Source organism: Dendronephthya gigantea, unplaced genomic scaffold (genome assembly GCF_004324835.1).
Source record: "Dendronephthya gigantea isolate DGI-Jeju-01 unplaced genomic scaffold, DenGig_1.0 000022F, whole genome shotgun sequence".
Lineage (NCBI taxonomy): Eukaryota > Metazoa > Cnidaria > Anthozoa > Malacalcyonacea > Nephtheidae > Dendronephthya > Dendronephthya gigantea.
The window spans coordinates 872,149-895,190 of NW_021163032.1; the positions used below are offsets into that span (position 1 = coordinate 872,149).

The window sequence follows — 23,042 nt, forward strand, 5'->3', positions numbered from 1 at the left end:
TGCATTATAAAGTTTGACCTAGATGTTAAATAATAAAAATTTAAAAGCAATTAAAATTTTCCTTACGTGTACGTGCGTATAAAAAACGCGTAAGTGGAAAGCAGCCTTCATTTATGTAGCTACATTCAAAACATGAAAAAATGTGGTAATTTTGTCTATTTTATATATCGTGAATTTGTGTCAAGGTCGCTAAGGTGAGGAGTACACACTTGATTTGCACACTTGGAAATATGTTAATTTTGCCTGTTTCGATAAAGATCTTTGAGTACAAAGACTCAACCAGGGCGTCCACAATTTAAGAAAATTTCCTTGAAATAACAACTACGAGGAAGAAAGGGATCCGCGTCGTTAGGATATATTAGACATTCTTTTCATTTCTCCCTTTTGTCATTGCCATCGCCCCTATGGAGCCTTACATTCAACCGTGGTAGTCTAGTAGGCCACAATATTGGTGTGTTTCACGTTGAATTCTCTTTCTATCCCCATCACCCCTCTTTACACCCAGAGTGGTCCTGCTTAGAGAAGTCTAAAACCAGTCGCGTATATACTTGTATTTCCTTCCGTACTTCGTATTACTCCTGGCATAGATTGCGAAAGCGTTAACTCAACTCAGTGATTGTTTTATCATAACAGTCGGGTGGCTGTTTATATTGCTATTTTCCCCCAATCACTACATTATGCAAATTAAAGGTATTTGTTGTTAGCATCTTATATCTTTATAAGCAATCATGTTTGCTTGAAAAAAAAGCTCGCTTGAGAAATTGCCCAGCGAGATTCAGTGTTTCACATATGTTGATGTGAGTGGATGAGAAGAGAACAAGAAAATCAACAGCATAGCCTTGTATAGAGCAAATTGCCGGTACGAAACTTTTACTTATGCTATATAATAAACATACTTAACATTACTCTTGTTAACATCACACTTCGTATACAAACGATAAAGCGATAATACGTTTAAAACGGCTATGCACCAATTGGGTGGTTAGCCATGCAGTAGAAGAAATTCTCAAGTCGAAATTTTAGCCTCAAATTCATTTAACGGAAATTTGAAGAAGAGCTATTCAAATTATATGATTTATAATTGTTTAAGTAGACTTTTAAGTCTATTATATCCCTGTTGGGACAAAAATGCTGATAGATATTTCGCGTTCATTCCCTACTTACAATTCAAAATTGTTGCAAATTAAATATATATGTACAAAAAGTATAAAGATATTTTTCTGATAAATTGAAAGGGATTTTCTTTATGTACATGTGCTACAGACCGTGGCGAAGACCGTGCTGTATCTAAATAATCATGAATAATGGTGACGGAGCAAGCGAGGGGGAATGGGTGATAGCTGAAGCACCAGGTAATGCGTACAGGCTCGTAGCGCGGGAAAAAGGGATGAGGGGAGAGGGGTTAGCTGTTAGCCTCAAACTTGCGAAACGAATTTTTTTAATGAACACGAAAAGGATGGGATAAGATTTGACATGAAATTGACATATTTTACTCCTAGCTCGCGTTGATATGTCTGGAGGATGGAGCGATACCCCGCCCATTACGAACGAACACGGCGGAGTCGTCACCAATGTCGCTGTGAAAGTGGATGGAATTGTAAGAAATGATACTCCAATGACAGTGAACTCTATATGTGAACTAGAATCTTCACGCGATCGCCATCTTTCACGCCAATTTCGCTCAATGATTCGGCTTCTATTTGGCTCGAAAGTTGGCGGTTGCATACTGAAACTTTTTAATTACATTTCCATACTTAAATCGTGGTTAATACACGACTCTGATTGGCAAGTCAACTGGCCCCTAGTCTTCACTGCCAATTTAACCAACTTGCTTATACTAAACGTAATATCCTCATCAACCTATCCAAATTGTTGTATATACAATTTTTTTTCTTTTGTGATTTATATTTTGTCCTTTTCAGAGGCCTATTGGAGCAAAGATCCGTAAAATTCCAGAGTAAGATGCCTCACTCAAAGTCGAAATTTTCCTGTTATCATTTTTACTACATTAAATAGAAAATTTTCATTCACTTTACAAGTTCGCCATATTGGTGTAACTTTGACTAGAGAAAGCTATAAATTAAGGTCTGTTAACTGCCGTGAAGCGAAAATAAATGATGATTTTACGTCATGTGAAAACCATTACGTACATACAGATTCGAGTTGCTCATTGTTGTGGAAAATTCAAGAGAAGACGGTCCGAAAATTTTGAGATGCAAAACTTTCGACGACATGAAGGATTATTGCAATCCAGCCGCACCAGGTGGGCAAAGTTTTTCGCAATTGGACAGACAACCGTGTAGAATTATTGTACAGGCAAACAGTAAACTTTCAAATCATTAGTTACGCAGTAAGAGACAATGTTCCTTAGTTCGTGTTTTTTTCAGAAAACATCGAAAAGAAACAGTGCGTCCTGATTTCACTGTCTTCAGTAAACACGGCTAGGAAACGATGCTTCCAATGCTCTAATTTTGGTTTACACTTTACCCACCTTTGTATATAATAATTTTCTCATATAGGAGCACTTATCAAGGCAGCGTTTCTTTGCACAAACACGGTGGTGCTTCTCTCGAGCCAGTCCCTCGCAGAACAACTAAAAGAGAAACACGGTTGTGGTTTTGAAATCCGCACATGGTCACATCTCCACTTCGGTTCTGGCATGGGTACGAGTAGCATACTAGCCGGCGTTGTTTGTGCGGCTATATGGAGGATTATGTCGCGTAGCTATGACGACCGAGAATTGTTACATCTCGTAATGAAGGTCGAGAAGATGCTCACGATAGGCGGTGGGTGGCAAGACCAAGTCGGTGGGATTGTTCCCGGGGTGAAAATGACAAGGTCCCCTGCTAGAGAACCTTTAGAAATTCTGCCAGAAATTCTGGATGTTTGCGAGGAAACGCTGATGAAGGTTATCACAAATATGGCGCTAATTTATACGGGGAAAACAAGATTAGCGAAGGATATTCTTCAGGTTTCACTTTCAGGTTTTTTACTCTTTGGTTTTCACAGATAGTGGTAACATTTCACAAACAGAATTGACTAGATTCGTTTACCTTCTCTTAGATCGTCATCGCTCGCTGGCGTGCAAGAACCCCAGAGATCGTAAACAATGTTCACAACCTCACGAAAAATGCCGAGCAATGCGCCGAAGCTTGGGTGGAAGGTAGGAAGAGGGTGTTAAACGACATAGCAATAACCGGCAGTAGAATTGAAATGAGAATAGCAAACTTACGTTTGTGTCGTTGTTCCCAGGTGATCTTAAAAAGATGGGTCATTGTTTGAATGTTTATAGAGAACAAAAGAAGATCATGGCGCCAGGTTAATATTCCTCGTTTCTCTTTGTCATTCAATGGATTTCAGTGTATATATTTCTTAAAAAAAAGAAAATGATTATATTATGGTCGCTATATTTACAAATGTTATTCCAATTGAAGAAAATATTGAGGCCAAAGCACTCACCAAAGTATAATTGATGTAAATTTAGGTAGTGAGACAGAGGAGATATGCGAGATAATTAACAGCATCACACCATTTACACACGGTATGTTCAAGTCTGAAGGTTCGCAATCCTTATTTGTCGATCTTCATAGACGTTTATATGGGTCAGTTTTATGAAGTACAATATATTATTTTCAGGTTGCTGTTTTGCCGGCGCGGGGGGTGGCGGATATTTATTAGTGATAACTAAAGAACCAAACATTCACACGAAGATTGAAAAAATCTTACAAGACATAGCGAAGGTGAGATAACTTACAATGAAGGTCTGCTCATGCACGTGGGCTGGGTTGAACAGGATAAAACAAAAGGCACTGAGCTCACTCAAAGGGACGTTTCTTATTAAATCATGTCTCTTATCTTACAGGGAAATAATTCATATACGGTGCACAGAATCGAGGTGGACACAGAAGGTCTCACTGTAAAATAAACGTCACCTGAACTGCATAACGCGCTACAGAACGAGCATGCAAAAAAATACATAGCCCAGTTTCAAACGTCAAACTTTTCTTGTGTTAAACCTAATCTTAATGAAAAATAAAACCTTTGTTTAAGTTCATTTGCATTCGATTCGGTACATGAAAAGTTCGACGTCTGAAACGGGACTTACAGTTTTATATTAATAGCGCTTCACACTAGTACTAATAAATACGAGGCATTTTATATTCCTTTATTATATACACGCTATTCTCACCGTCCTCATATTAAATCCGTGAGGAAATCTGGGGAAATTTGTACACCGACTCATCTATCATGGACAATTGGAATTCATTGCGCTCACGGCAGACAGGGGCTACGTGATGAATCATGAACATTTGAGTTCTTTCATATCATATTTCTCTCATAATCTTCGCTCTGCGTGTTAAGATTTGACTAATCCCAGCCCAGCACGGGTCATTTTGGAAGATAAAATTTTGATAACACAAACTATTCATATATTCAATAAAACACATTTTTAACAAGGTATGATCTAATCCATGCACAGTTGAAGATAGGAAGGCTTGTTATACCCGTAGGCCCGATTCTATAGGCACAAATTAGAACTAAAGGGGGAACTGGAACAAGACTAGAAGGATAGGCAATAAACTGGCCACTAGGGTACAACGCTCGAGTTTCTTGGCAAAAATGTCATCGACTATACATGAAAACGTCTGAATTCTATTCTCCATTAGATTTCTATGTACAAATTAATTTAAGTAGATCGTGTTTTTTTCTTACTTACAGGAAAATAATTTATATACAGTGCACAAATTCTCAGTGAACACAGAAGGTCTCACTGTAAGGCTATATTCCAACAGGACAGGGGAATTTGCAAACGTGCTCGAATTAGCCATTTCCCAATCGAGCAGGGTACTGGGTTTAGTCGCGAACCGAAAAGCATCTATGGACTGTTTGGAGGGACAGAACATGCATATAGTCATTTTAATCATTTGTCCTCCAAACAGTCCATAGATGCTTTGCGGTTCGCGACTAGACCCAGTACCCTGCACGATTGGAAAATGGCTAATTCGTCCGGTTCAGGTGTTTACAGAGTAAAAATGGTTGAAAATTTCAACGGTTCTACGTGTGCACACGAGGAAACTGGACGAATTCTAGCACGGTCCTGTGTGATCGTAGCCTTAATTTAATCCAGGCGTCTTATTATGTTGAGCGAGCATTTTATGTTACAAAAATACTTACATTAAATTTAATAACATTTTACATATGTGCATGTTAGGCTTAAGGCGGTGTTACACTATGCAATTTTCCTTGCAACTTGCAATGCAATTCTACTCCTGAGGCATCTAAAGTTGACAAATACGAACATTTCTCACGATCTGCTAACGTTTTCTTAGCATTTCGAACACTCTTTACTAATTAACATCTCTCGAAATTATAATTGCATTGCAAGTTGCAAGGAAAATTGCATAGTGTAACACCGCCTTTAACACAGCTTTGTATTTATAAAGTAAGATTGAGGGACTGCATCCTATGATCTCTGTTACCTGCATAAGGTTTTACAAAGCGTGAAACGATCTCGAGGTATTAAAATAAAATGAGCTGTTGGCACATGGGGTTGTTGGTTTACACGAGCCCGGTTACCGAGATTTAACGAAGCGTATTTTGAAGTATTGAAATAAATAAGTCTTTTTAAAACCGAACAATCACATGCTATTGTGAATATGATTACACGACTACCAGACGGCTCGTGTGAACAGCCCCTAAGAACCAAACAAGCACATGCTATTATTGACGGGATGACTACGACACTTCTATGCTTTTTTTGCTCACTCCAATACAAAAATTCATGTCACACTTGGTTTAACCTCTTCTAAGCGGAATAACGTAAACAGTCCCTTATAGAAACGTCTATAATTCTATAGACTTTTTAAGTGGTATTTCAAACGATATATGCACGACACCATCAATTGTATAAACTCGCTGTCGATCCTCGAACCGCGTTGTTCTAATTCATTTAAGTTAAATAAAATTTGGATAGTACAATAATCTACTTTGATAAAAACTTACCCGTTTACAACAAGGTAAGCTAGTCGACGATACACAGTCTGTGAGATTCCGTATAAAGCGCTTATAGAACCTACGCTTGCCGTATTATTGTTCAAGTGTGTGAATAAGATTTAGTCTCAGCTGTTCTGAAGCCATCCACATTCTTTGAAGAACAACAGAAGACGTTTTCTTTGCGATTTTCCAACGCACGGAGGATAACGAGTCTTAACAGAACTGCCCCGTCTTCGCAATGAATGGTTCTGAAAACGATAACTCGCTCGTCACGTGGGTTAGCCTGAATTAACGCCCTTTAATTATAACAGTTGAGCTTCTCGTGGGTGGCGCGCATAAAGAACAATGGATAACGAGGGATCTCAGCTCATTTTCCATTGTTTTGATATCACCATCTCTGTGCTTAAGCCTAGGTTATACGCCGCATTTTGGTCGCACCGAATGCAATTCAAACAATAGATAATGAGATGAAGATTAATCTTAATGAGGTTTATCATCTCATTATCTATTGTTTGAGTTTGAGAGCATTCGACGCGACCAAAACCGACGTATGAACTAGCCCTAACCTTGGCCTAATCTAGCTTTAACAGGTGAATAAATCCGCCAGATTGTTTTTTAAAACGCGCTGAGTCAATGGTACTACATGGCAAAACCATAGCAAAACAATGCAATATTGCTTTTTTGAACTTCAAAGACTAATTAATGTTCAGTGGCGTAGTCAGCCTGACGATTTTGTCCCGCTGTAAATTTCGAGTTATAATTATTCATGTCTTTAGAAATCTATTGTTTTCAGTCAGTGAACACCAAAATATTAGCATAGCGAGACAAATCATCAGGCTGATTACGCTACTGCTAAAGTTTATTTGAGGACACAGACACAATAAGGCTGTTGTTAATTACATCCTATTAGAGGGGGATCGCCTAAATTACTAGTGCTAGCCAGGAAACCCTGAATTATTAACCCACCTTCAAAGCAATGCCTTTTATCGTCAGGTAGAACGCTGGTTTTATTTGTAAAGTATTGCAAAGCTAGAACAGAAGAATTATAGCATATGGAGAAACAGTTTGCCAGAGTAGACAACCAATCTTTGACTATATCAATTGAACGAACCTGTTTCTCACGAATAGACAATAATTCGAAGCCCACATAACCATTGATCAGTTCCGAAAACGATGCGGTGGTATAGGACTCTAAACATTAAAAAATACTTGAATTTCCGTAGTTCTTTCCGGGGCAAAATAAGAATTATATTTCCAACCTTTCTTTTCCATTTTTTTCTTATCAACTTTGAGGCTGCAAAGAACAAGGATAGAATAAACCAGAGAAAAGTGCTAAAAGCTCTATGTATCTCCAAAGATTGAGGGTATAGTGATAGCTCTATACCAACTTATCTGAATATACCCTGGAGAAAGACACTATGCCTATCAAAAGTAAAGCCTAAATTAATAAATTGTGAGCTTCAATGGAGTATAAAGCTTCAGTTTGATTTCGGTTCCTAACCAATCTCAAAGTATTCTAACAGCAAGATCCGTAAATCAGTATTTTTCTAAGATCTTAGCGTCTGGAAGTTCATTTTGGCCTCCATTTTGGTAGGTGTAATCATAGATGATATATCCATGCAGTAAACTATCAGATACGGACTTACTCTTTTTTTGTCGCCACGTTCATTCTCCTGGGGGAACAAGCATCCTGTACGAAGATACAACAATTTGAATGAAAAAAAAACAAGTTGAACTTCAATGGCTTGTGGCAAAAATTACGCACCAGTTTTTTGCGATTTTCTTTAAGTTTTTCTCGTCTCAATTTTAGTTCATCATACTCGCGACAACCTATTTAAAAAAGCCAGGAAGATGCAAAAACGTCTTTGAAAACAAACAATCACGTCTTTCAACAGAGAATTGAACGCCTCTAAAAAGCATTTTACCTGATAATTTCGTAATGCCATTTTTCCTGTATCGTATCAGTTCTTTAATACGAAATTGAAGTTCTCTTTGTCCTGAAACCAGAGAGAAAAAGAATTTAGCAAAACTCCACATTTACTTTCTTTTAAAGTACGATATATATAATATAATAACAGTCCAATGTAATCTACAGATCAGTACGTACTAGTGTGGTCATTTAAGAATCGTTCCCAGTCTTCGGCTGGCTGAAGACGCCCGAATACTCTGGCAGCATCACGAAAATCTCTACAATGCAATTATAGATATTAAAATGGGAGCTGGTTTAAAATCTTTTTTGTCCAGAGAAGTCGATATCTGCCCTCATCACATTATCCCAATGGAAATTACAAATAGACATTATATTATCATCCTACCTGTCTTCCTTAGAAAGTTTCCTTCTTGAAGCTGGAAAGATATTCACACTTGTTACTTGTTAGTTGCCATTAGGAATAAGTCTTACCATTGAGAAAAATTGACATAAGTACCTGTGAGTTTGTGCTTGCTTGTAATCAGCCCATGGTCCCTGGCGATCCTAAATTTAGTGCAATATAAATGATTAAGAAGCATTCTAAATTAATGAATTCTGGTAATACATGCATGAATTTATGGAACTCACGTTTTTCGATGTTGTCTTTCCTTGAGCCGTTCAATGTATATGTCACACAACGCATGTTTCAAAGCTAAGGAAATATGGTTAACTCAGTTGAATATATTTGTGTGATGCTTCTCTGATATGCAAAAACTCTTATAGATAGCTTACAGTACTAGTTGGGCTACAACATATTCATAAGTTAATATTTCAGAAAAGAAAGAAATTCTTCTGGTTTCATTCAGATCAACCTTACAAAAAATGTAGGTCAAGCTATGGATGAAATTAAGTTACATTACCCAAGTCCAACTCATCATCTTCATGAGAATGTTGAATGTTACTAATTAACGTTTCTGCATCATTGTCATGTTCCTAAAAAAACCATAACAACAAGTGTTGTTATAGAGTCTTTATTATGGGTATAAGTTACAATGGGTTAAATCATGAGACAGAATTAAAAATTCCAATTTTTTATGTTTTTGCTAGTGTTTAAACAAAACTGGAAATTTCAATGCAAACCTTATCAAAATCATCTCGAAATGGCAGGTAACCAAGATCCTGTTGCTCTGTTAATGTCATCTCTAAGACTTCTGGAGGATGAGTGAGGGTTGGTGAGAGTTCACCTGGAAGAAAATGCCCTGGTTAATAGTTGAAATGTCCTCATGTTCATAGTCTAGTGTGGTGGGGTGAAGTATTGGTGGTGGGGTGAAGTATTGGTGGTGGGGTGAAGTATAGGTGGTGGGGTGAAGTATTGGTGGTGGGGTGAAGTATTGGTGGTGGGGTGAAGTATAGGTGGTGGGGTGAAGTATTGGTGGTGGGGTGAAGTATTGGTGGTGGGGTGAAGTATTGGTGGTGGGGTGAAGTATTGGTGGTGTAGTGACATTAAGATGTAACAATTTTCTAACCTGTGGATGTTGCTGTGTGATCAGTGATTTTACATACAAACTCTGGTATTGTGGCTGAAAGAATAAAAAGATATGAATTATACTGGTGCCTGGTGGTAGCACTAACCTTGAATTGTGATGCTGATATTTAACAGAAAAGATGTTAACCAAAGAATGAAACTGTATTGAACTGTCTGTGGGTCTAAATCTTAAGAAATTTAATGCACAAAGACACAGCTGTGGTGCATGTTTCACTTCTTCTTGTCTGGATAAAAATTGAGTCACTACGTAGCTGGAATCAGCCGCTGTTTATTGTGCAAAAGATGCATCACCTTTCCCCACATGGCCTTCAATATAACATCCACTGTAATGATCTTCGGTTTCTGCAAAAAAGCGCAAAGAATGTTCTGGAATTCTGGAAAGATATTTCTTAGAATGTGACACAGTTATAAATTCTACCTGAAAATGGCTTTGTTCCTATATGGTCAGCAATGTCCACCCTATGGATATGTATATACAGAAATATTTGGAAATGCTGGTGAAGATTGGGATGTGGTGATTGATGATAATGGTGATATTATTAATAGCATTAATAGAAGTATATGTATATGTTTTAAAATGATTCTTAAATACAGAGAAGCATGAACATGATACAAAACTAAAAGGATAGTCTGAGAGTCATGTCTAACCAATTTCCAAGACCATGTTGTTCTACTGCATCTAGGAGAAGCATTTCTTCCTCCGCACACCAATCTTCCGAGAACAGAGGGAAGGTACCATTGTCCTAATGTGTAGAGAGGGGTAGCGGTAAGTATACGTCTCCCGAGATATCAAATTTTATAGCTATATGGCTAAGGTGAATAGTTAAAGAAGATTTTTAGGAATCATGAAAAATTAATGTGGGCTAGAATAGGACTTGACTGGGGCATTTATGGGGGGAAGGGGGACCTTTTCCAGGGGGGGAGGGCTTCACAGATGTCAAGGGAGTTAAGTCTGTATATAAACAGATTTCTACTAATCTATTTCCGTCAATCCAGGGAAATGAATTAACAAAATAGCTTACGATTAACTGATAATTATGGTCCCTTTTATGTTCGCCCATTTCTGCTCCCGATGCGAAACACTACAAAATTAAATTCTTAAGATTTCGTCTTTATTCGGATATATTTAACAGCTAGCATTCAACTTTGTTTCGTATGACGTTTTCAAACCTGAACACAAAGGTCGAAATCTTGACATTCAGCGCATTTCACCCGCAGAGTCGTACAGTCAGCTTGACAATAGTTACAATGATATTGGCCAAAACCATTGCCTAAGTGGATTCAAAATTAAAAGAAAATCATTCACTTAACAAGATAAGCACACATTCGTTGCTAAGGAATCAAAATAAATTCAAATTATTGTGAAAAACCGGTAAAAAAAAGGAAAATATAATCAAAATTTTACCTGTACCCTGCGCCATCTTGGATTTTATTATTTTTGCCGGAAATATATTTCGGCGATGGGAAGCGCGAAAATAGGCGATTGCTGGCTATTCTTGGCGTTTCAGGTGACGTCAGAGAGGGAAATGAACTCTCCCGTTTAACCATTAAATTATGAGTTGGAATTAGTTGACAATGAATTAGGAGACACAAGGTTGGTTTTATTGCACACCAATTTGTACATATAAAGTTATAAACAGTCTGTATTCATTGATATTGTCTCTATCTATTATAATATCTTATAGCCAATCTATCACCGTTTTATTCTTCATGTTTCCATGCCATTCCTATTATTATTATTCCGTCCCTCGACGGACATATTGAATTGCCTAATAAATGAAAAAAAAATAAAAGCGTACTTTGTTAATTAGGAGCAAAGTTGCCACGTTTGACTTGCCTCGACTAAGTGGCAATTAAGTAGTTAGGTGATAGACTAATGGTTGAAGGGGCTACTATCTTTCAGTTCAACATCGTACAAAACTGGAAGAATTACTTACCATCACGAAGGCTGCGTTTGTATCTTCCTAGGTGGGGGTCTTGGGTAGGGTCCATTACTAGCAAACAATGGCGGTGGTGGAGGTTGTTCCGAGTCCCCGCGCGGAGAAATGTTCTGTAAACTATTATTAACAAACTGTGTCGATTGCTCATTGGGGCTAATCCCTTGGGGCTGTACGCCTCGTAGAGGTGAAATTTTGGTGGGAGGAACTGCTGCCCCTGGTGAAATCCCTGTGTTTGGTGGTTTTCTTTGCATCCCTGTAGCCATAGGCCCGCCTTGCCCCCCACCTCTCGCGTAACCCGAGGGAGGTGTGTTTTCCAGAGGTCCCCTCATTCCACCTCCAACGGGTTGCGAAATCATACGTGGAGGTCCACCTCTCATTGGGATATTCGGTGGTGGTCTTTCTGTAGGTGGTCCCATACCTCTTGGCGATAACATGTGACCAGGAGGTGGTGGTGGTGGTGGGGATGATGAAGGTGTAGGCCTATCCCTTCGTCTTCTTCTCGAGGATTGAATCACTGCGTCAGGAGGCGGCGGTGGGGAAGGTGTATATCTGTCCCTCTGCCTACGCTCAGCATCCATACCAGGTGAATCTCGTTGCCCCCTGCGGCGTGGGCCCATATTAGGGTCCCACAGAGGAGGAGGTGGGGGCGTTTCCCTATCTTTGTCACGCCGCCTGGGGGGAGGTCCCACGTCTGGATTCCAAGATAGCGGCGAATTCCTGTCTCGAGTCTTACGGCGAACGCGGTCCTGAAGAAAGTATATGTTAAGACCAATACATCACAAGCGTGGCGGATTGTACTCATGAAGATGAACTAAAATTCGCTCTGAAGTCAATTTGTTCTGAAGTTAAAACAGCGGGTAAGCAAAACATTTGATTGGTTTCGCTTTATCGATATCTCCGTCTTTATAGATAATTTTACCTTTCGCTCCTCCAAAGGCGATCCTGACGGGCTTTTTCGAGGGTTGGAGTTTTTTCTCTTCTACAAACACACAAAAACGCTGCTCAAATTTCCGATACAATAACGCAGACATTGTCTTCTCTTGCAAGTCAGACATTGTTTATGCGAGAATTTGAATAACTAACAAGTCTGACCGTGACACTACTATAGGGCTTCATTCTTAGAAACGTTGCACTCAAAGGTTTTTAAATGATCTTAGATGAAAACAAACGACTTACCGAAGAGCGCACACTTGTTGCGGGTGACTCAGGACGTGGCGATTCCTGAGTTTCAGTTCCAGGCAATGACGAAGATTCTATATGAAAACGAAGGAATGCGAGTGATATCAACACAAGAAGAAACGACCAGATTAGCAAACAGCTAGGGCATGCTCCATCCTTCACACATCGCAATAATCACGAGATTACCTTCCAAAGGAGTTGTGGCTTTGGAGCTAGTTTCCACATCATACAATCTTCTTCTTAAAGCATCTCTCTCACGTTTTATTTCCTCCAACTCTCTTTCTGCCGTTCGGAACTTCAGCTAAAAGATCACAGCACATTCATTACTCACAAGAACAAAGTCAAAAATGAACAAGAGTGACGTGTTTATGATGAAGGAACACGAAACTTACCCAGTTTTCATGAGCTCTTTCCTCAGTAGACGAAATCTGCGATAGAAAAAAGGTGATGAAAATTCGAGTTTTCAAATCCTATAAATCGCACGAATCAAGACACGAATCGCGAGCAATGGTTCAAAACATCGTTTACACACCTGTGATCTGAACGCCTGTTGAGTTTCATCGATTTCTTTTCTCAACTCGTCCACTTGTTTTCTACATAAATTTAAGCCCGGGCAGTCTTGAGATTTTTGGTCAAACTTTTATTCCACCCAAACCAACTTTACATATGGCAGACCTCATTATGAAAATATACCCATGAATCTCAGGAATCAGGAAAAATACCCTTCCTCGCATACACACTACTGCTATCCTCAGTGTTATTTTACCGTGCTGAAGCAAACTAAACCCCTTAATAATCCACCCATACCAAAGAATAGTACAACATTATTATAGACCCATATACCTGTAAAGTTCAACATCTTGAACTGCGGTCGATGCTTCACGAAGCTTTCTTTCAAGTTCCGATTCACTTGCCAATCTTGCGGCTTCTTCTGCAGTCAACTTCCTGCAAAACATTGAAACGCTTGTCAATGTCTATCGACTCCCAAGCTCGACGACCAGCGCGTGGTACATAAATCAGAGCAAATCCTACCTGTGTAGATCGCTTTCCATATTCTTGAAGTAGTCCTGTAGTGCATTCAGCTTTATATCTGCCTCACGATATTTAAATCTGATCTCCTCCTCCGATGCTTTGGACTTGGCCAGATCGATCTCAAGTTGTTCTACTTCACCTACGAAGGGAAAGGATGAAAGAAAGTGTCAAAGCTTTATGGATATTAAGGTTTAACTTCTAAACTTCCCTGAAAAGGCTGAATGTTGCATGCGGCAAAAACTTTAAAAATCTTTGTTTTATTTTTCTGTACTTAAATCAAAGTTTTTTGCACGGCATTCAATGCAAGAACGAGTACAAACCAGCCAAAGTTCCGATGTGTCATTTTTATGTGTAGTACTGGGAATCAAACAAACCTTCTAACTTTTCTCTTTTGTCAACTTCTGCCTTAACATCGTCTTCCAATTTTTCTTTTTCCTCCTTGCAAAGTTTGTAATCCGTTCTGATCTAAAAACACAACAAAAGAGATGCTTGCATGCTTTTCATGCATCCAGTAATCTAATATAGCTCTTGAGATATTGGCTTAGAACTACCCTAATGTAGATCTATCTTTAACGGGATGTATTTTGCGAAAACCACCATCGTGATTTTACCTGTGAGACATCCATTAACTCTTTAAATTTCTCTGATCTTGCCTCTTGCACTGAGAAGAAATATTTGTCAGTGTTAACATTATCTTATAGTGGTAGAAGTAGTGGGCAAATCTGAACCTCGGTAGTGTGTCACAAAAATAAACATACTTTCTTCCTGAGATAATTCTTCATCAGAGTTTACATGAATATTGCCGTTTATCTGAATCAACGAGTCACGGAGAACCTAAAGAAAGTCATAGCAGAGCATTTGAGCCGGATTTTTCAAGCTTCCGAGCGTCAGTTCGGCTCATATAACGATGCATACATATTTCAACCGAAATCTGAATGTCAGTCACCTCAATTTCGTTGTCTTTGAAATGAATTTGTTCCTGCAGCGTCTGGTTGTTTACAGACACGTCGTCGTATTTTTGCTGCAGTTCATGATATCTGAAAAAGTAATGAACACATTTCAGATGGGACAAGATTTCTATAGGATCGTTTACCCTTGCAATTTTTGCTGCAATTTTATGTGCGATTTTCTTCTTTTGATAGATGTGAACGAGTAATTCGTTACGAATGCTCTGATGTATAAGAACTCTTATTTGAACATCAGTAACTAATTCACTCGTTCACATCTATCAAAAGAAGAAAATCGCACATAAAATCGCAGCAAAAAGTGGCTTTTTGCAGTCATAAAACAATACACTTATAGCAATACAAACAGGTTAGAAACAAGTTCACAAACAGGTTAACATACCTGTCATTCCAGTCCTGCAACATAGTCTTGTGCTACAAATAAAAGAAAGCGAGTGTCCAGAGAAATCCAGATATATTGAGATCCACCGGCTAATAAAATCACCTACCCTGTCCGTGTCATCTTCGGCCTTAGATAATTGCTGTTTATAATCCTCGATATTGTCGTTTAAAACAACTTTCTCCTCGTCTTTTTCTTTCAATTGCTCTTCCAACTACGAAAAATGAATGTCGGAGATAAGAAATAAAGAATATGAACACGATTCGCGAATATCACGCGAGACCACACGCAAGGACAAAAATGGCGGGAACAGCGTTGTCGTTTGCTCGAAATTTAGAAATGGCAGATTTTGACGAGGAAACAAACCGTATTTTCGACAAGAAAAATGTAGAAAACACAAGAAAAGTTAAGGTAATGTTAAAATACGTTCGACAATAATCTATTTTACGCCTTGTCCTATTACTTTTACTGATTTAAAGAGATACTTTAACGAGGCTTTGTACTGAATTTTGTGGCAATTTTACAAGCTCAGAAAATATAAAATTCGTCGGGAAATTTGTTGAAAAATTTCGCCGAATACCCCCCACTCCGGGTTTATAAATGATAAATATCTCGTAGTCAGAGAATCCGTGGTTTAGAACTTACAACTTTGATATTTTCTCCAGCCGTTTCATTCTCTTGTGACTTCACAGAAAGCTAAGATAAAAGCGAGAAAATTCGCAGCATGATAAGGCATGTTTTAAAATTATCATGAAGAATTTGTTAAGCAACACTTAGTATGCTCACAGTATTAAAGTCATGCACACAATCATTCCAACTTTCAAATATGCTAACGTTTCCACAGGATTTGAGTTGAAAACACAGATATATGTGGAGCATACCTCTTCTTCCATGGCATCAATGCGTTCAGTCTTTTGAACCAACGATTGTTTCAACTTTGAAGATTCCTCCTCCAACAGTTCGACTTTTTCTTTCATATTTTGGACAATTTCCTGCGCAAGCAAGGTGCATGAAGGTATGAATTACAGTAGCTTTTATAAAAATATGAAACAAATAAGGCTGGAGGGGGGGTGCCCTTTTCAACACACCCCATATCCATCTGCCCACGATACGGTGTTATAATTGCCTCGTCACTCGTAGATAGGCAAAGAAGCATACAATTAACACGCACCTTTAAAATTGCAATCTGCTCTTCAGCTTTATTTCGTTCATGTTTTTCATCATCAAGATGCTTCTGAAGTTCAGAGCTCTGTGAAAAACAGAAATATATTTACAGTCATTTTATTACATCCTCTTTGAGACTTGAAAAACGTTTACGCCCCTTCAACTCTTTAGAAACAATCCTACATCGAATAAAGTGTCACAAATCGTAATTTATATTACCCAAATACTTGTCAGTAAAAATCGTAATTCTTACATTTTCGCAATCGTCATTGGCTTTTTTATTTAAATTCTCGATTCTTTCCTCGTACCCCGAGCACTCTTCCTCAAGAATACGAATTCTTCCTTCGTACGTCTTAAAAACATCTGTTAAAAACAAAATTAGTAAATTGAAAATAAACGAGGACAAGAGGTTTGCTCGGGAAGAAAGGTAAAAAGAACATACCTTTTAGATTGGGTCCATAGGCGGGCGGTACCTTGCTTCCACACTAAAAATAAAATGAAATGCTTTTACAAAGACACTCAGTTGCGACTCAAACGCGAAACCCAATGTTTAAATGCTTGAAATTAATGAGAAATCGAAAGAGTTGTAACTTACCAAAACACTGAACATGAAGTATGTAGTGATTGCAATCATGATAAAAGTCAGGGCAACTACACCCTGTGGACCGTGTTTCAATTCATGTTCCACGTGTTCTATAGTCTAAAAAGTAATATTTTAGCGGTCAGTTTTTAACAAGAAAGACGCTTTTAGATTCAATTCAGCTACAACTTTATCAATTGAATATCGTAGCATTCTCCTGGGTAGTCTATTATATCTGCTGGGTAGTCTTATATCTTATATCTCTGGGATGATAGAACACGTCAGTATAAAAAATAGCTCAGCCTAAAAAGTGAGCAATAAAACTAAAAATAAAACTACAGATAAACTGCACTCAACTACATATTAATTGCATAAAACCTTGGTTTGCCCATTCATAAGAGTGTTGACTTCTCCAGGGCTTTGATTAATTTCAGCCTCTTTAAGATCATTTTCCTATTATCACATATAAATTAGTTCATATCCATTAGCTTCTTACCTCTCCTAAACCTATCTGTTCTCCAAGAGACTTCACAATATTCTTGAGTGGTTTCATCATCTGTAAGCCGTACCCTGCAACAATCGTGTGGTATTCTTTGAACTTTCTTACAGCGACACCCAACGTTTCTAGGAAACGCGTCTTTACACTTTTTCCCTCCGGCACATCATCCGGAGGAGGACCTGGTTCGAAAATTGCATCATCCTCGCCGTCATTTTCTAAAATAGATCGATGTATACTCGAGGAAAAAGTATCAGTTCCATCACAGGTTCCATCTTTGGAACAGGTACCAGAATGCAGGTCTTTATTATCTTTTGTTTCGGGCTCCTGGATATCTTCCACCTTACCAGGGTCCAGGTTTCCGTCGATCTTCCTATCCCCGGATCCTTCGTCTTCTGTACCTTTCCCCGCCATTCGCTTTCCTTTCGCCAGTTTATTTTTCATCCATTTTGAGGCAATATTTGGAAATTTCTTTTCAAACGCTTTATGTCCTGTGGCCATCGTCCCAGGCGTTTCAACAGGGGTCGTTTTGGTAGGGATAACATCAGGTTCGGATCTTATTTCTTCGACCCCACTACTCACCACTTTCCCCTCAACTGTCGTCTCATTATTCCCCACCGTCGCACCTTCATTCCCTTCTTTACTCTCAGCTTTCGAACCCTCATCTTCCTTGTCTGTCTCTCTTATTTCAGTTGTCGTCTCAACTGTACTTGTCGTTGTCTTTTCCAGAGACACTTTTGTTCCGGTGTTGTTTTGGAAGAGAGTTGATCCCGAGTCTGCTGTTTTCTCTTCAGTAACAACACGAGTCGAAGGAACATCGGTATCAGACCCAGTATCCTTCACGACTGAAGACTCATCATCGGGAACGTCTTTCAAACTTTTCACCAACCTTGGTTCAGATGTTTTTCCCTCATCCTGACCTTCACCGGAAGCCTTGATACTGGAGTCATCACTTGCTATAGTTGGTTTTGTTTTATTATCCATCTGAAGCGACTCGGAATTCACCCGAGTTTCATCTTCCTTCTTGTCTTTTCCATCCTCCGAACTTTCATCTTGTTCGTCCTTCTCTGTATCAGCACGAGGTAGAAGCGTTTCGACACCAGCGAAAATTTTTTCAACATCAAATTGGGTGTCTTTGTCAATCTGTTCTTCAACATCTTTTTTCAAATCGTGTTCTCCAGTCTTATCATCCTCTTCATTTTCTGGGCTAATCTTCCCATCACTCTCCTTGTCTGAATCTTTAGCCTTATCAAGAGTCGACGCATCACATGTGGTTTTTTCTTCAGATTCGGTATCATCTTTCGAACCACCACCAGGCAGGAGATTTCTTATTGAAGCAAAGATTCCTTCGGCATCAGGACGATGTTCTGCCTTTTCACCAACACTCTGCTTGTGTAAGTCTTCCTCATCTTGTTCAGACTTTTCGTCCGGCGAAGAAGCACCGGTATTTGTCAGATTGTTTTGCGAATCAGCAGTATTAGCCCCAAGATCTCCGTCTTGTTGCGGAGTCCCAGTTTCTTGTTGTTTATCTTTGTTTTCATGGCTGTCAGCCTCCTCATGGCTTCCCTCTTCTTTCACTTGATGTGTAATACTTTCTTTTTCTTCTTGGTCTTCCTTTAAGTTGGTATCATCAGCACTATCAACACCATCTCCAGTTTTATCAACATCAGTTTTGTCTTCCTTTTCCCCTAATGAGTTTTCCACTTCAAGATCTTTAGGTTTCACAGACTCTCCTCCTTCACTCGCATCTTCCTCTTTATCAACTCGAATTTTGTCTTCAGTCTCATCTTCTTTTTTGTTCAATGAACTTTTCACTTCAAAATTTTCTTTCGGTTTCACAGGCTCTCCACCTTCACTCACATCTTCATCAACTTCTTCTCCGGGTTCCTCCTCATCTTCCTCCTCCATAGAATCCTCCGCTTCAACTTCAGCACCATCTTCTTCTTCTACTCCAGTTTCATCTTTCACTACTTCCTTTTCCATGTCATCTTTCTCATCAATATCATCCTTCATTTCCTTCTCCATTTCACTGGCATCCTCTTTTCTATCCTGAACCACCTCTTTCAGTCCTTCATCATGTTTAACTTCTTGGTCATCTTGATCCCCTTCACCATTCGCATCTTGAGATGAACTTAAGTCCTTTCCCGAATCATGAGCTGACCTCACACTTGCCGTATCTTCATCATTAGCCATACTCTTTTGTAAACTTTCTCGTCTTTCATTGTGTGTACCTGCATCATTGACCGATACTTTTCCATGACGGACTGATGGTTCAGCACTGGCATCCGAGGATTCTTTCGCATCTACATTAGCCTTATCCTTGTTGGAACTATCGTCTTCGCTATGTGACACAGTCTTCAAATTGTTCTTAGTCGAGGTATCATCGGTTTCTGACCGTTCCTCTTTCTCGGTTACAACTTTCTTGACATTAGTCGGGGCTACTTTATCTCCGTCCTCATGTCCATTATCAACGTCGCTTCCTTCAGTCTGTCCATCATCATTTCCTGCTAGAGGCTGTTTAACTTCCCTCTCAACTTCCCTCTCAGTTTCCTGCTCGGGTTCTGTTTCTGTATTCTTAGCAACGTCTTCATCTCCATCACCACCTTGGTCATCACCAGCCAATTTCTTCGTATTGTCTGTTCCACTATCACCTTCATTTGCCTCCCCAGAAATCTCCTTGTTGTCTTCTTCAGAAATGGTCGAAGTCTTAACCTCGCTGCTTTTTGAAGTGTTTCCATCAGTTTGAGCCGTTGATTCTTTTTCAGCTTCAGGTTTTTCTTTCTCTTTGAACTTTTGTAATTCTTCATCGGTGAAACCAGACTCTATAAAAAATCACACGACAGAATTGAAATTCCATTCCTCTCAAAATTGACCACCCAAACCAAGCGAGCCTACAAAGACGGACAATGAAGGTAATAGCACATAATTACCTGGGGCACTTGGTTTGAAAAAACATTGTTTTCCAGGTGCAGCAGTCTCATCAAAACAACAGTTATCCTGTAAACATTGTTCCTTACTCCCACTTTCCATGCAGACCTCGCGGTCATTAATAGCCACAGAACTACACAATACTGCAAAAAAGATAATTTATCAATTACAGATACATATACCATTGACTTCCTAATTCCACGAAAGTCCCCTACTACCCTCCTATGAGCCTGTTATGCAGGCTATTGGTAGTTCAAAAACTATTCTACAAACAATTATGAAGACACAGTCAAGCCATTTAGTGTACCTTTATCTGAGTAACTTTTACTAGGTGGTTCTTGACTTTCAGATTCACCAACTTTTTTCCCAGCAGTCGTTTCCTTGTCTTTTAACTTATCGCCAGCCACTTTATCTTCCAATTCTTCCTTGCTTTCTTTAATCAATCCAGGAATATCTTCAACGGTTTTCTTCGCTTGTTTTCTTAACACCTCCTCCTCGTCTTCTGCCCTTGGAATGCTTGTATCATCAGCAGCCATACTTTCCTTCATTCTTTCCAGACGTGCTGCCTTCATCTGCTCAAACTTTGACTGAAATCCTTTGAACTCTGATGGCTTCTTGTTTAGTTCATCATCGGTGCTGCCTGGTGGAGTGTCCTCTTTCATTTCAGGCTTGCCCAAAGTTTGTTTGCTTTCTAGATTTTCTTTGTGTTCACCTTGTTCTACATTGATTTCTTTATCTAACAGGATAGAACCAAAAGTCTATAGCCAACTATTTTTATATATTATAGTAATGTAGCAGTGCAAAACAAGAAGGTCAATCTTCTTTATGTTGCTTCTACAAGTAAGAATCCAGATTTGCTTGAGTAAGTTGATTCTAACTAAGATGGTAGTTTCAGGTAAGGGAAAGAGTGCCAGTATGTGGAATAAAAATTATGCATTATCACTAAAGTAAACCCACCATTTTTATTCTCTTCTCCCTGGAAATCTTTGACAATATTATCTGCAAAATCAGATACAAGATGCCTGACGCTGCTTAAGAATCCCGTTTTTTCCTTCCCAGTGGATTCACCATCATCACGTCCTTGTCCTTGGTTTTCTTCATTAACATTATCCAGCACATGGGACTGCTCTTCTTTGGTTACGTCAACAACTTCCACATAACTTTTTTCATTTGACGGATCCATATATTCTATTTTCACATCATATTGCACCCCATCTGGATTAGTATAAACCTCCCTTCTGGGCACTCCATCAGTGCCATCTGTGTCACTAGCCTCTCCAACAATTTGCTGATCATTGTTCTCATTATCCAGATCCTGATTTCCATTTGGATCATCATCCAGGCTTTTTAAGTGTGAACTTCCACCTTCCAATATTTCAGCAGGGAATTGGGCTGTCCTTTCATTTTCTGTAGCCTTGCTAGCTACTTTGTTAGTATCCTCATTGTTTGCATCATTAACTGGTGATTTGAGACTGTCTTGCGATTGCTCATCTGCGTTTTGCCTTCCTAATTCATCTGATGGTTGCTGGGATGCCACAGGCTGTTTCCCATGTAGATTTACCTGTCATTTTGAAAAAGCAGGCATTGTTTATTTAGTGTCCACTTTACTGAGAAATAGGATCGCAATGAAGACAAACACTAAAAAACAAATGAAAATACTTCCTACAATGTTACAGCATACCTTATTATCGGATGCTAATTCAACCAATTTATTGGATGCTGATTCAACCAAATTATTGGATGCTAATTCAACCAATTTATCATCACCAATTAGTATTTTACTCTCTCTGAGCAGATCCCGTCTGAGAAGCCCTGGAGAAGCACCATTCTGTAAACAAGATAATTTACAATACAAGTTTAAAGAGATCAAATTTTCCACTAGTTTCCACTATAGGCATGCAACTGGTAGTAAAATGTGCAATTTTTCATACCAAACTTCCTTTCCAAATAGAATTATCTACTTCAACATATTTACTAAATATGAAAATCTTATCTCCTTTCTTAAAACTTATATAATTTTCATCTGTAGATTCATAGTCATCAACTGCAGTAGCCACTGATATTGGAGCTGGAATAAAATAGACCCATGTTAGACAGAAATCAAATCGCTTGTACAGGTCCCTAAATCCACTTAATCCAGATGAGATCTGGTATGATACCACACATATAGCTCAAGGTTAAAGTAAGGTCAAATGAGGATTAGGAATGAATCAAGTGAACTTGTCTTGCAATGAGAGACATATCCTTTAGGTCCCACATGGTAATTAGACAAAATAAATAATGGATAAATAAATAAGACTCTAAACTCATATTTATATAAAGCATTGAAGAGATGAGAATAATCCAGACTGGAAGATCTTTTTTATATAAAATTTCACAAACACAATGTAAGAATTTAGAGTTCCAGAGTCACAAAAATACAATCATGAACATAAAACTCACAATATTTTACAACAAGCAATTATCTAGGATAGCTTACATCAAGGAAACCTCGACATCTCAAGCTGTAAAAAAAGCTGGATCAACAGTTTACCATCAACTGTATAGCTTAATTACAAAAGGATGGGTCAACAGTATACCATCCACCATATAGCTTAATTCAATATTAATTTATTTAGAAATAGCTTTGAACACCTTGAGACATATATGTCATATCTTCGAGGCTACGTAAAAATAGTTCTTCTATAGAAATTAATGAGGAATTGAAATGTACCAATAGTACTAACCTTTGCAGTTTATGTCAGCGCATTTCATGGAAGAAATGCCATAAAATTTATTAAAAAATACAATATATATCTGTAAGATTTGAATCAGTACGTGGCTTACTGCCATGTTTTCATTGAAGACCTCGATTGTGACGCATGCGTCGATTACAACAGCAGCTGACGTGTCCCATTGTTGGCGTAAGTAATGAGCGTTGCTACGCGACC

At 38.7% G+C, this 23,042-nt stretch overlaps 3 protein-coding genes across 5 annotated transcripts; 1 reads left to right on the forward strand and 2 right to left on the reverse strand.

Moving 5' to 3' along the window:
• Positions 1-695: 695 nt before the first annotated feature.
• On the forward strand, positions 696-4,453 carry LOC114522301 (L-fucose kinase-like). 2 transcript variants are annotated; one of them, XM_028542962.1, is made up of 11 exons: positions 696-859; positions 1,236-1,352; positions 1,500-1,597; positions 1,923-1,957; positions 2,157-2,263; positions 2,520-2,971; positions 3,064-3,163; positions 3,253-3,318; positions 3,485-3,541; positions 3,637-3,740; positions 3,863-4,453. In XM_028542962.1, the coding sequence occupies exons 2-11, from the start codon at positions 1,298-1,300 to the stop codon at positions 3,923-3,925; spliced, it is 1,137 nt and encodes a 378-aa protein (XP_028398763.1). In that variant the 5' UTR covers positions 696-859; positions 1,236-1,297; the 3' UTR covers positions 3,926-4,453. The 2 variants fall into 2 exon arrangements, with proteins under 2 accessions (XP_028398763.1, XP_028398761.1); XM_028542960.1 differs by having other exon boundaries at positions 1,264-1,352.
• LOC114522300 (transcriptional adapter 2-beta-like) lies at positions 3,283-10,886 on the reverse strand. Of its 2 annotated transcripts, XR_003686891.1 has the most exons (21): positions 10,855-10,886; positions 10,620-10,720; positions 10,472-10,531; positions 10,098-10,192; positions 9,868-9,908; positions 9,741-9,791; positions 9,430-9,483; positions 9,044-9,147; positions 8,824-8,896; positions 8,552-8,615; positions 8,421-8,467; positions 8,310-8,340; positions 8,102-8,181; positions 7,920-7,991; positions 7,760-7,824; positions 7,641-7,684; positions 7,254-7,288; positions 7,106-7,185; positions 6,961-7,023; positions 6,004-6,242; positions 3,283-3,371 (listed from the first exon to the last, which is right to left on the reverse strand). XR_003686891.1 is itself a non-coding variant. In XM_028542959.1 (20 exons), the coding sequence occupies exons 1-20, from the start codon at positions 10,868-10,870 to the stop codon at positions 6,120-6,122; spliced, it is 1,299 nt and encodes a 432-aa protein (XP_028398760.1). In that variant the 5' UTR covers positions 10,871-10,886; the 3' UTR covers positions 5,385-6,119. The 2 variants fall into 2 exon arrangements, 1 of the variants encoding a protein (XP_028398760.1); XM_028542959.1 differs by lacking the exon at positions 3,283-3,371 and having other exon boundaries at positions 5,385-6,242.
• A 152-nt stretch (positions 10,887-11,038) lies between these two features.
• On the reverse strand, positions 11,039-22,951 carry LOC114522203 (titin homolog). Its single transcript, XM_028542837.1, has 28 exons — positions 22,839-22,951; positions 22,044-22,180; positions 21,794-21,940; positions 21,070-21,673; positions 20,420-20,848; positions 20,115-20,255; positions 17,185-20,006; positions 16,704-16,808; positions 16,551-16,593; positions 16,362-16,471; positions 16,116-16,193; positions 15,826-15,936; positions 15,590-15,640; positions 15,054-15,158; positions 14,948-14,979; positions 14,547-14,637; positions 14,359-14,434; positions 14,212-14,261; positions 13,975-14,065; positions 13,601-13,739; positions 13,412-13,513; positions 13,101-13,161; positions 12,961-12,996; positions 12,755-12,869; positions 12,566-12,642; positions 12,309-12,368; positions 11,387-12,135; positions 11,039-11,218 (listed from the first exon to the last, which is right to left on the reverse strand). The coding sequence occupies exons 1-27, from the start codon at positions 22,942-22,944 to the stop codon at positions 11,389-11,391; spliced, it is 6,666 nt and encodes a 2,221-aa protein (XP_028398638.1). The 5' UTR covers positions 22,945-22,951; the 3' UTR covers positions 11,039-11,218; positions 11,387-11,388.
• Positions 22,952-23,042: the final 91 nt, after the last annotated feature.

Excerpts from the sequence above, each read along its gene's own strand:
- LOC114522301 (XM_028542962.1), top strand. The coding sequence starts at position 1,298 with ATGAATAATGGTGACGGAGCAAGCGAGGGGGAATGGGTGATAGCTGAA. Across the intron at positions 2,264-2,519 it reads TTGCAATCCAGCCGCACCAG|GAGCACTTATCAAGGCAGCG; the intron begins GTGGGCAAAGTT and ends TTTCTCATATAG. Across the intron at positions 2,972-3,063 it reads TAGCGAAGGATATTCTTCAG|ATCGTCATCGCTCGCTGGCG; the intron begins GTTTCACTTTCA and ends ACCTTCTCTTAG.
- LOC114522300 (XM_028542959.1), bottom strand. Across the intron at positions 10,532-10,619 it reads ATTTCGACCTTTGTGTTCAG|TGTTTCGCATCGGGAGCAGA; the intron begins GTTTGAAAACGT and ends TTAATTTTGTAG. Across the intron at positions 8,897-9,043 it reads TTCGAGATGATTTTGATAAG|GAACATGACAATGATGCAGA; the intron begins GTTTGCATTGAA and ends TGGTTTTTTTAG.
- LOC114522203 (XM_028542837.1), bottom strand. The coding sequence starts at position 22,944 with ATGGCAGTAAGCCACGTACTGATTCAAATCTTACAGATATATATTGTA. Across the intron at positions 14,435-14,546 it reads TCAAAGACAACGAAATTGAG|GTTCTCCGTGACTCGTTGAT; the intron begins GTGACTGACATT and ends GACTTTCTTTAG. Across the intron at positions 14,262-14,358 it reads AGAATTATCTCAGGAAGAAA|TGCAAGAGGCAAGATCAGAG; the intron begins GTATGTTTATTT and ends ATTTCTTCTCAG.